General features: G+C 43.9%; 1 protein-coding gene across 1 annotated transcript; it reads right to left on the minus strand.

The window, feature by feature from the left end:
• Positions 1-797: 797 nt before the first annotated feature.
• Positions 798-8603, minus strand: crip1 (cysteine-rich protein 1). The gene is made up of 5 exons (XM_024436979.1): positions 8442-8603; positions 3308-3402; positions 2562-2619; positions 1270-1323; positions 798-1065 (listed from the first exon to the last, which is right to left on the minus strand). Exons 1-4 carry the CDS (start codon positions 8479-8481, stop codon positions 1280-1282), a joined length of 237 nt encoding a protein of 78 aa, XP_024292747.1. The 5' UTR covers positions 8482-8603; the 3' UTR covers positions 798-1065; positions 1270-1279.
• Between the last annotated feature and the right edge of the window lie 3262 nt (positions 8604-11865).

Raw genomic sequence — 11865 nt, forward strand, 5'->3', positions numbered from 1 at the left:
ATAAGGGACAATTATCTATGGTTGGCCTGATGCCGATGTGATGTGTTCTGCTTTTTTCCCTTTTTCCTCTTGCATACTTGGAACACGGTTGTCTCGACTTCGGCTGAGGTCGGCTCCTCTCCTTGTTCGGGCGGCGTTCGGCGGTCGACGTCACCGGCTTTCTAGTCCTCGCCGATCCATGTTTCCTTTTTTGTTTTGTCTTGATTACGCACACCTGATTTCTATTCCCTTACTGTGTTCCTTATTTACCCTCTCGTCTACCTTTCTGTTTTGTCCGTGATTGTTTTGTGTTACCGTGTGTGTTGGAGGGTTTTCTCTTTACGTGATGTTTCCTTGTTGGAGATATTCCGTTTTTACATTTTTTTATTAATATTTTGAGTCAAGACTTTTGTGTTTTTCCCTCAAACCTGTGTCCTGTGCCTGACTCAGACAACGAACCCAGCACTTTGTTACAACGGCGGACATGTCCATTGCTCTGTATGTACCTACCAAGTGTCATAATGGGTGAGCGCCTAACTGAGACAGGAGAAATGTTATATACTATAAGTATACTGAAACCTTGGGCGTGTTCCTCTGCCCAGGTGTTGCTGATGATGCCTGCCAAATCATACAATGCCTGGATAGGTATTTTACGTATCACCTAACCACAGCATATGTTATAGCAATCTGTCAGTCGACGACACCGTCTATGATGTGGCACACAAACCGTTGGTTGACGCATGCCACGTCGGAGCGGGGGGAACGCAACCCTTGTAAAGTACAAGACCACGAGAAATGAATGAATTAGGAGAGAGTAAAACATTTTGAAAAAGAGTGTTTAATCAGAATTTAAGAACAAGTAAAGGAACAGAGAGGTTCTCGTATAACCCTCCGATCCACTAGTGGGAATAGAGAGCATCTCTGCTGTGTATTAAGGCTGATTCCTCTAGACAACACAAAGACAGAAAATAACACAAAATGGTGGTTCCCGAAAAGGAACTTCTTTGGTTGTTTGTTTTGGTTTAGTATGGTATGGAGGACGTTGTAGAATGCAGAGTTGCCTTCTTCTTGGTGTGGTTGGTGAACCTGCAAAGAAAGGAGAAAATGTTATGTTTGTATTTTGTTAAATAAAACAACAATCTCTTAATGTTTGTAGCATTTGTAAGGTTGGCGGTGAAGGTGAATGTATTGTCTGCATGTATTTGTTTTGTTTCTATATTAAGCTCTATTTGAATGGGAGTGATATCAATGGGGTTGGTCTATCTTTGGAATGAGTACACTGGCCTGTACCTGAGTGGCTCTACTTTGTGAATGTGTGGCTTTCAGCTCCTCCACGTCCAAAACCTGTTTGAGAGAGAGAGAGAGAGAGAGAGAGACAGAGACAGAGACAGAGACAGAGAGAGAGAGACAGAGACAGAGACAGAGACAGAGAGAGACAGAGAGAGAGACAGAGACAGAGACAGAGAGACAGAGACAGAGACAGAGAGAGAGACAGAGAGAGAGAGAGAGAGAGAGAGACAGAGACAGAGAGACAGAGAGACAGAGACAGAGAGACAGAGAGACAGAGACAGAGAGACAGAGAGACAGAGAGACAGAGAGACAGAGAGACAGAGAGAGAGAGAGACAGAGAGAGAGAGAGAGAGACAGAGAGAGAAAGACAGAGAGAGAGAGAGAGAGAGAGAGAGACAGAGACAGAGACAGAGAGAGAGAGAGAGAGAGAGAGACAGAGAGAGAGAGAGAGACAGAGAGAGAGAGAGACAGAGACAGAGACAGAGACAGAGACAGAGAGAGAGACAGAGAGACAGAGAGACAGAGAGACACAGAGACAGAGACAGAGAGACAGAGAGACAGAGAGACAGAGAGACAGAGAGACAGAGAGAGAGAGAGAGTGTGTGTATTGGCTCAGGAGACTGTATACTGTATGTCGGCCAAACATTTTGCGATTAAGTTTCAGGAGGAAATGGGAGCAGCGGAACCACAACAATGGAAACTCCAGTGGTCTCTGACCCCATTCCACAGCAGCCCTTCTAGAGCCACCACGTGGAACCGACAAGACCAGGCTATATGACCTCGGCTATGACTGCCGCTGTTCTTATTCCGACGGACAATTCCAACTATTTATCTCATTATGCGTCGAGGAACTAGCTTACTTTTTTAAAGCGAACGAGCGTGTTTGAGCAGATAGTTGGTAGGTTACCCATATCCAATGAGATAAACAGATAAGATGTTAGCATGATGACCACAATGTTATTTGTGGAAGCCTGAACCTCACCGAGGTGGGTATTGTAAAGGTTACAGTGAGCTCATTCAGTCACAGGTGCGTGTAAGGAGGACAGTGATCCTGGACTTTCCATACAGGATATAAGCGCCTGTATATCGGGCGATGTACGTACGCCGTGGCTCCCATGTCACTGAGCTCCACTTATCAATTGTTATCTTGTTCCATGTATTCTGAGCCCACAACATAGAAACACCCTAGGTAATATGGGTAATGGTAATATAATTATGATATCTTTACTGAGATAGATTGTTAAGGCACCTTGCACCAAGGGCCATTACAACAGGAATGAAGAAGAACTCACCTTTAGGCCCGAATAGTGCAGAGTAGCAGGGGTTGTTACAATAAGGCTTGCCATCGTGCTACAGCGAGAGAGAGAGAGAGAGAGAGATAGAGGGTACAAGTTGTATTAGTACCAGGCTGATTAAAAATAACGGCTTTTTGATTGTATCCAGACTTTCTACACAATCTGTGTGATAGGTCAAAAATTCTTATGAAAGATTTATGGACCAGAATGTGGGCTTAAAAACATGCTCCGGAATGACTACTAATACTTTTAAAACCTCCCGTTTTAGGCTGAATGTGTCAATGTGTCGTTCATTACAGGCATCAAATTCCTAGTGTGAAAGCGACTGTTTTTCCTCCATTTTCCCCCATGTGGGCCAGACCCCTAGCAATTTGAGTTCTAGCCAATGAGCTTCAGCCCCTCGCAATTTGCGTGACAGTTAGCAAGACACACACACACAGTAGAACGAGAGCGAGGTCAATGGCGTGGTGCAGATATCGCCACATATGTGACATAGTACCCATTTTTCAGAGACCACTTTTGGCTCGTGAGCGCAACTTTCAGAACTACTGGCCCAAAAAATAGAAAAGTACCGGGGAATCTCTTTAATGGTACTTTATGAGAAATATGATCTGTGATAAAGCAAACAAACATACAAATATTTTTTATTCACAATATCATTATTTTCATTGAAATATTTGTCAGCTAATAATCCAGTGTGAGAGGCATGTGAGGTGTGTGTGTGTGTGTGTGTGTTGTCTGACCTCTGCGTGTGATCCGGCCGACAGCGTTTTGCTGCACTTCTCACACTTCAGACAGGGCCTGTGCCAGTCCTTCCCCAGTGATGTCACTCTCTCCGCTGTGAGACAAAGAGATAAACAGACACGTTTAGCTAATGGACACGGCCCACTCACAACGACATGCATCCTCCCACATCGCACAGAGTGCCACCGTTCCAAACAGAGAGGGGCATTAGGGTCTGCAGAGGGTATGGATACTGTATGTGACTTGCAGGGCCATACTGGGGCTGCATTACAGAGGAACTGTGAGCTCCATGGTCAAACGCTACAGGTCTAGCCTAGGACCAGCACAGTGTTGATTTCCCTACCCACACACACAGATAACGCGTTACTCACAAGAACATTAGGAGGGTGTGGTGGTTGGCTGAGCCTCTGAGAGAGAGAGAGAGAGAGAGAGGGGAGACTCCCAACGGAATTTGCACTCCCTTCCCTCTTTCCCCTCCTTTTGGCATCATAAAAACCTGATAAAGAGAGTCTTTATATCCAGGCTGAACTGTGAGATTTGCAACAAACAGCCATCATGGCTGGCGATGGTCATTAAACAGGGAGGGAAGCCATAGTCATGTGTTTCAGGAGTTTTATGAGAAGAGGTTTTCAAGCTTGGAGGGCTGTGTCTGCTGAGACCTATCCCATGATGCAACGGGAGAGAGAGCCAAATAATAATTTACTGTGTCTGATGGGAGCCAAAACGCTGCTCAGTTCATGATACTGAACACACACACACACCAAACGCACGTACGCACACACATACGTGCACGAGCGCACATGGGCGTACGCACACACACACACACACACGCTCCATGCCAAACAAGAGGCCAACTCCCAAGCATTACGGACAGGAGGTGCACAGGGTACAAAACCACGCTCGTGAAGTTTCGTCATAAATAAACCCGAGAAAAAGACAACACACCGGAGAATAACTTTATTAGTACCATCTGTGGATACGAATGGACCTGAGGGTCGTGCTAAAGTCTTACTCAAGAAAAGATTTAAAGCAAATGTTTCAGCAATGAACGGCAGATCCACCATGGGAGCTCTTGCTTCACCTTTGGAATGACTGTAAGTTATTCTGAAGGTCTCTACGTATTTGCAGAATTGCATTTGACTACAGTGTATTACTGAGTTCATGCACAGTAGGCCTACGTATCATTGGGTATTACTTGTCAGGTCAGGGATTTAGTGTGCGTATGGATCCAACTGCTGTCTCCGTTGTTTTTTTGTTTTTTTCAATTATGTTGGAAGAAACGGAATAATAGGACCTGATTACACCACACTGAAACCAGGAAGACAGAGAACTAACCTAACCCAGTCAACTAGAATCAGTCAGTCAGTCAGTAGAGTCAGTCAGTGCAGTCAGTCAGGGAGTCTTACAGCATTCCAGCTGGCTCTGTAGAGGATGGGTGGAACACTCTGGGCCAACACTAATTACTGTACTTTACTTCCAATAACAAGGCATGGGGATCAGGAAACCGAGAAGGGACGTCCCGCTTCACTACGCTGGGCCAGACTATAATGGTGCTGCTGGGTCTTAGGTTGAGTTACAGTGTCAGAGGGTAACATAAGGAAAGCTGTTGGGTTTAACAGACCTTACTCCCACAGTGGCCGACACATGAACAAGGTCTATTCTGATGAAACGAGCAACATTCCTTCACTTCTGTTCTGACCACTGGCTATGACTAGTCAGGTCATTCCTAAGGCATCAGAGAGCTGTTGTCCGTCCGTCTGTCTGTGGGTGTGTGAATAAAGTGCATGCTGGTGTAATTGTCACTGGGGTGGGACTGACTGGGGTGTGTGTGTGTGTGTGGGAGAGAGACAGATGAGTTGATCTGCTGTCTGCATCAATTTGCTCATCACTGTGGAGCAATAATATGAATGGACTCCATCCAACACACACACACACACACACACACACACGCCCAGATGAGGAAGCATTCAACACATCATTCACCACATCCAACCCTCCAAAGAATGATGGACGGAAAAGTTCCCGCAGCCCTGTTTATCATCCTGTAAAATATGAACTAATATGACACCCGGCTGGGACACGTGTCAGGAAGTGAAGCACTTCTGTTTTCCCTCTTCCTGGTACATCGCCTCTCATTTTTCATTATTACTTCCACACGTTCTATGGCTGAAGCGAATGCAGGGTGCACCTACAGTAAACCTACACCTACAGCAGGCTATCACTTATATAAAGACTGTGAAGGAACGCTTCAGAGGTGCTGATGATGTAAACAAATCGTACATTCCCCATGCGTATCTAATCATTTGTTATTCCATGTCCTGACTGAGACAATGCAGTCCTTTGAGAAGCACTGTTCCATCTGAAACTGAACACTGGCACTGGATTGGTTCCGTTAGGATGACATCCGTTTTGGTTCCTGGGTAATTCTCTGCAGACTGTGACGGCCGGTGCCCCTCCTTAGCTCTTAAAGCTCAGACACACCGGTAGGATTGTCAAACGTTTTCCTGACGACAGTACGACTTAGAACTTCTGAACAGAGTGTTGGCAGTCAGTTTAGTTTGTGTTCACACAGCAAAGACCTTGGAAGCCGTCAGCCACTCAGCCTTGTTAAAATACTCCAAACCAGAAAGTGTCAGTAGCGTTGTTTGGCAATGGATATCTGTGCATATTACTTATGGTCTGGTTTCCGAGCTATCTGCGCTAATGTTACTATTTTGTAGAAAGCCCTTCTTTGATCCTAGCCAGATGGCCACATCTAGATAACAACCTAGCAAGATGATCAAGAAACAAATGAATTCACTCTCCATAATCCCATACTGCCAGTGCCAGCCCATAGCCACGTGTTTTGCTAACTAGCGCACGTTTGCATATTTTTAGCTAGCACAACATAGCTAGCTAGCTAAGTACACCGCACTAACTTGGCAGCTAACACAGGCAGCTGTTTCATGGAAACTAGCTAATTGAATTATAATTTCAATACAAGCTACGTGGGGGTAAGCTAGCTTGGAGGAAGTATCTAGTGTTGTGTGCATTGCGTCTGTGCACTTAGCTAGCTATCATCCCATAGCCCACATTGCATATGAAGTGTGACGGGATGTATGGAGAAAATGCCCTATTTTAAAAAATGTTCTATTGGTTGCCCCACGTGGGGGTTCGTGCTCTCTGATTGACTCTCTGATTGGCTCAAAGTCATTGGCCACTGACAAGCATTTCGTAGATTCGTCGCTACCAGGTTGGCACGCAGCAGATACTGCATTTGTTCTAGCAAGAGACGGATTGGCCTCCCACTGTGATAAGTACCTATAGGCAGTCTATTGGCAATGATATTCTCATGTGTTTCATGCTTCACTCTCTCTCTCCATCTTTCTCTCGCTCTCTCTCTCTGTCTCTCTCTGTCTCTCTGTTTCTCTCCCTTTGTCTCTGTCTCTCGTTCCAGGGATGGTGGATAAGTTTGATTGTTTTCCGCTCTCCCTCCCTCCCTCCCCCCTCCCCCTTTCTCTGGAAGCAGATGTACTTTCCCTCCATCAGTCCCTGACTCTGGCAGCAGTAGCATGATTGCTTCCATCTGACAGCTCAGCTACCACTGGGAGAGAGGGATGGGGTAGAGGAGAGGTGGGGGCTCTGGAGAGTTGAGATCGGGTGGGTAGAGAGAGGCAGTGAATAGGAAATAGGCCTGGTCGGGTAGTAAAACAGGGCTACAGTGGAACAGATCGTGAATGGTTCCGCCTTGATGATGGAGAGTCGCTGCACAAGCATTCCCAAGCAAGACAGTATACTGTAGCTTCTACCTTGAGCACAGCTATACAACTGATATGACAGAGAGAACTTTCTGAAACAACTATTTCAAAGACGTATTTATGAAAGAGAAAACTGATAGCACTCACTCGAGGTTTAAGAAAACATAGCTTAGTTTCAATGCCCTTTTGCCCTGAGACATTTTAATTCATGGCTGGAGAGAGACACAGAGGTGTTTTTTCACTGGGGCTTTTTCAGCAATACATGAACAAACGATTGAAACAAATCTGTTTGCTTGTTTTGGCCGAGGGGGAAAGTTAATCTGCAGGAAAAAAGGAAAGTGTGGCTCCCCAGCCAGCAGCGTCAATTCATCTGACTGACAGGGCAACCTTACTGTAGAGAGAAAGAGAGTGAGAGAGAGAGAGAAGAGAGAGACAGAGAGAGCGAAAGAGAGAAAGAGTGGGAGCCCGAGCGAGAGAGCGGCTTTGTGGCTTTGCACTGTGTCTCATGGCTTTGTGTGTCTCCAGAGATGACTAAGTCTAAGAGTTCAACTACTGGAGATGAAGGACATGTGCTAAATGGATCAAGACATACATCAAATGGCCATGTCCTCTTTCTTCCTTCTTTCCCCCAGATGAACCAATCAGTCCTGCTGCCTCCATGGACCTCTCCAGACAGAGGCCAACCGGATGAAAGCGAGGACATTTCTTTCTTCCTCTTCCAACTTAAAAAAGTACAAAAGCAAACCTGACCTTGTATGAATTTCAAACATGATATATAGCTAAATGATCTCATATTCCATTAAAGGTCTGAGAGATGTATTAGGGTGTCCTAATGCCTGTTGTAGTCTTTTATCCCTGTCTTATCTCTTCTCTCCCTCTCTTCCCTAATGCAATAAGTGATGTCTGCTGATCCACTGACTTGGCAGGACCTGCAGTACCACTCCTAGTCTGATAGCAAAATGTTGTCACCATGGGACATCTCTAGAGTTTACTTTTATTCTGAGGGAAAAATACTATGTGTAGTGGATTTTAGTAGGATTGTCTTCCTCTTTCGGGAAGGGCAAAAGCCATTGCAGTCCTTAACCATTTAGGCCTAGTCAACTACATTTACTAGAATTGCTATTAACTACTTATAAAAAATTTGTAGCAAAAATATTTTTCGGGTGGCTGCATGCATAATTCATAACAGGAAATTGCTCAAGTGATGCGTTCATCGTCGCTCTTACAATCTCTCAATAGCTTTTTGAAAGCTGTAGAAAAGACAGTAAACGAAAAACTATATCCAATTGTCTGCAAGACACATATGGGAAACGTGACACGCAAGCGGGTATGTTGAGTAAACTAATTGCAAAACAAATGAATAATAATCTGGATCGACACAATAAAGATGTCTTACCGAAGTAAACTTCCTTCGTGCATTTTGGGCACTTGGGCATGTTTGCAGGTTAAAGTGTTGGTCTCCGGGAGTGAAATAAGTATCCTAATGTTCACGGCAGTATTACAGCAGCAGCCCACCTGTCCGTTCTAAACCACGCCTCGTTGTGAAGTGCAGATGTGCGCGCCTTCCTATTTATACCGAGAAGGAAATGCGTTCGGTGGAAAGGAATAGAGGGTGAGGCTTTGACAGCGTGTGTGTGTGTGTGTGTGTGTGTGTGTGTGTGTGTGTGTGTGTGTCTGTGTCTGTGTCTGTGTCTGTGTATATGTCTGTGCGTGCGTGTGCGTGAGAGAGAGAGAGAGAGAGAGAGAGAGAGAGAGAGAGAGAGAGAGAGAGAGAGAGAGAGAGAGAGAGAGAGAGAGAGAGAGAGAGAGAGAGAGAGAGAGAGAGAGAGAGAGAGAGAGAGAGAGAGAGAGAGAGAGAGAGAGAGATGTAAAATACGAAAATTATGCCAGGGGAAATAACATTTCTTCATGTGATTTGAAGTTGAGTGTGCCCCTAAGATCAAGTCAGGGAATCATTGTAGCAACCTTTTTTGTGCACTTTTTCTTTTGGCTAGTTAGAGTTTTATTCTCCCCTTTATGTGCATACACAGCAAATTGGCAAGTGCAGATTTTTCAGTGTAATTTATAGTGTTGATTCAGGAGTTACAGTCACTCTGTTAAAGTGAAATTAACACAGAGATTTAAAAGAACCTAAGTGTTGGTGTTAATAACCAGAGTTATTGTTTTACACTGTGGAGAGTAAAACAGTCCCATCAAAACAACACCCATCATTACCACATTTCCCAGCATGCTATGCACTGAGATTTTTTGGGAGATTGTACTTACTATTTGTTTTTTGTTTTTTGCTTGTACATTGATTGATTGATTACTGTTATGTTACACAAAGATAAAATTCAACTAAACCAATTAGTTAGATTTATTGCATCTGTTACTAAAATGTTTTTTCCGGTTTAAATGGTTGAGGTAGTCTCCTTTGTCAGAGTTCCTAACCCTGGTAGTCATTCTGAATGTAGGTTGCGTGTGAATAAAAATTCTTACTTCCTATGAACCGTGCTGATCTCGCGAGTTTACACTATGTCCCATAGAGCGGCGCACAATTGGCCCAGTGTCGTTCGGGTTAGGGGAGAGTTTGGCCGGGGTAGGCCGTCATTGTAAAATAAGAATTTGTTCTTAACTGACTTGCCTAGTTAAAAAAAAGGTTAAATAATTTATTTTTTACATAAAATGTAAGTTTGCGAGATCAGGATGGTTCGTACCAGGCTAATCCTAACGCTAGCTGGATTCCAAAAGGAATTAGACACCACTTTGCCAGCCTGAGGTGGCCTATAATTAATTAACCAGCATTTTCCTAACCACACTGTTAGGGTAAAACTAGATTAGGGTAAAACTAGGTCAAAGCAAGGCAGTTAACCCAGTGTTCCTGGGCCGTCATTGAAAATAAGAATTTGTTCTTAACTGACTTGCCTAGTTAAATAAATGTAAAATAAAAGGCCTTATGATATAATGTCATAAAGTTCAAGTTTTAGCGATAACTTTTACCTGGGTACTCATTTGGTGAAAGCCACAGACATTTAAAAGGAAATAATTCAACAGCTATCTCTCTGTCACTAACAAATACAGTCATGGGTGGTAACTCTACAATTCACTCAAAAAGAAAAGGCACCATGGAAAATATGTCAATTTGGCTTATAGTGAGTGTAACAACACCCAAAATCACTTACTGTAACAGTGTTTTTGCATAACACTAATAGGAGTTAACTCTATACTATTTTCAGTAGAATGCGGTAAAATTTCACAACTCTTACAACAAAACTGAAAACAGATCATCAAAACTTTCAGCACATTTTAAATTGACTAAGTACAACACACAAAATCACACGGTAACTTTTTCACCAAACCTTATCACTGTTTCAGCTAGATTAGTGGTCCCCAAACTGTTTATAGTCCTGTACCACTTCAAACATTCACCCTCCAGCTGCGTACCCCCTCTAGCACCAGGGCCAGGGTCAGACTTCACTCTCAAATGTTCTCTTTTGCCATCAGTGTAAGTCTGCTACAACACCCTATACAATACATGTATGTTGTAAAAGAGTTATGAGTTCTACTCATCCTTTCAAGCACACCCTTCTCATTAACCTGTGGTGAGGTATTCATCATTTTTGATGAACAAATAAGGTTTTCTATGTAAGATGGCTAAATAAAGAGCAAAATGATTGATTATTTGATTATTTGTGCCCTGGTCCGATAAGAGCTCTGTCACTTCCCACGAGCCGGGTTGTGACAAACACTCTGCCTAGAAGGACAGCATCCCGGATTCACCTCTTCACTGTATACGTTGATATGTGTGTTTTGCAAGTACTATTTAATGAAGCTGTCAGTTGAGGACTTGTGAGGCGTCTGTTTCTCAAACTAGACACTGTAATGTACTTGTCCTCTTGCTCAGTTGTGCACCGGGGACTCCCACTCCTCTTTACATTGTGGTTAGAGCCAGTTTGCGCTGGTCTGTGAAGGGAGTAATACACAGCGTTGTACGAGCTCTTTAGTTTCCAGCTACAATAGTCGTTTACAACATTGACAGTGTCTACACTGTTTTTCTAATCAATTTGATGTTATTTTAATGGACAAAAAATGACATTTGTAAGTGACCCCAAACTTTGGAACGGTGGTGTAAATCTATTGCCTAATGTGAAAACTGTAATCTACTGTATATATTTTAACAGGTAAATTGACTGAGAACATGTTCTCATTTACAGCAAGAACCTGGGGAATAGTTACAGGGGAGAGGAGGGGGACGAATGAGCCAATTGTAAACTGGGGATAATTAGGTGATCGTGATGGTATGAGGGACAGATTGGGAATTTAGCCAGGACACCAGGGTTAACACCCCTACTCTTACGATAAGTGCCATGGGATCTTTAGTGACCACAAAGAGTCAAGACATCCAATCCAAAAGACAGCACCCTACACCGGGCAATGTCCCCAATCACTGCCCTGGGGCATTAGGATATTATTTTAGACCAGAGGAAAGGGTGCTTCCTACTGGCCCTCCAACACCACTTCCAGCAGGATCTGGTCTCCCATCCAGGACCAACCCTGCTTAACTTCAGAAGCAAACCGGCAGTGGAATGCAGGGTTGTATGCTGCTGGCAGTAACTGTAGCATATTGTTACGGCTTTCTTCCGTCGAAGGAGAGTCGGACCAAAATGCAGCGTGGTTAGTTCGATACATGTTTAATAAAGACAAACCACGATCAATACAAAAACAAGAAACGGACCGTGAAAACCTAAATACAGCCTGTCTGGTGACAACTAGCACAGAGACAGGAACAATCACCCACAAACACACAGTGAAACCCGGGCTACCTAAATATGGTTCCCAAT

The sequence above is a fragment of the Oncorhynchus tshawytscha genome, linkage group LG11 (genome assembly GCF_018296145.1).
Source record: "Oncorhynchus tshawytscha isolate Ot180627B linkage group LG11, Otsh_v2.0, whole genome shotgun sequence".
In the NCBI taxonomy this organism is placed as follows: Eukaryota; Metazoa; Chordata; class Actinopteri; order Salmoniformes; family Salmonidae; genus Oncorhynchus; species Oncorhynchus tshawytscha.

Bases quoted from the DNA above. Each gene is read 5' to 3' on its own strand.
- crip1 (XM_024436979.1), bottom strand. From the start codon at position 8,481: ATGCCCAAGTGCCCAAAATGCACGAAGGAAGTTTACTTCG. The intron at 2,620-3,307 runs GTCAGACAACAC...CTCTCGCTGTAG, and splicing joins CGGCCGGATCACACGCAGAG to CACGATGGCAAGCCTTATTG. The intron at 1,324-2,561 runs GTGAGTTCTTCT...TCTCTCAAACAG, and splicing joins TGCACTATTCGGGCCTAAAG to GTTTTGGACGTGGAGGAGCT.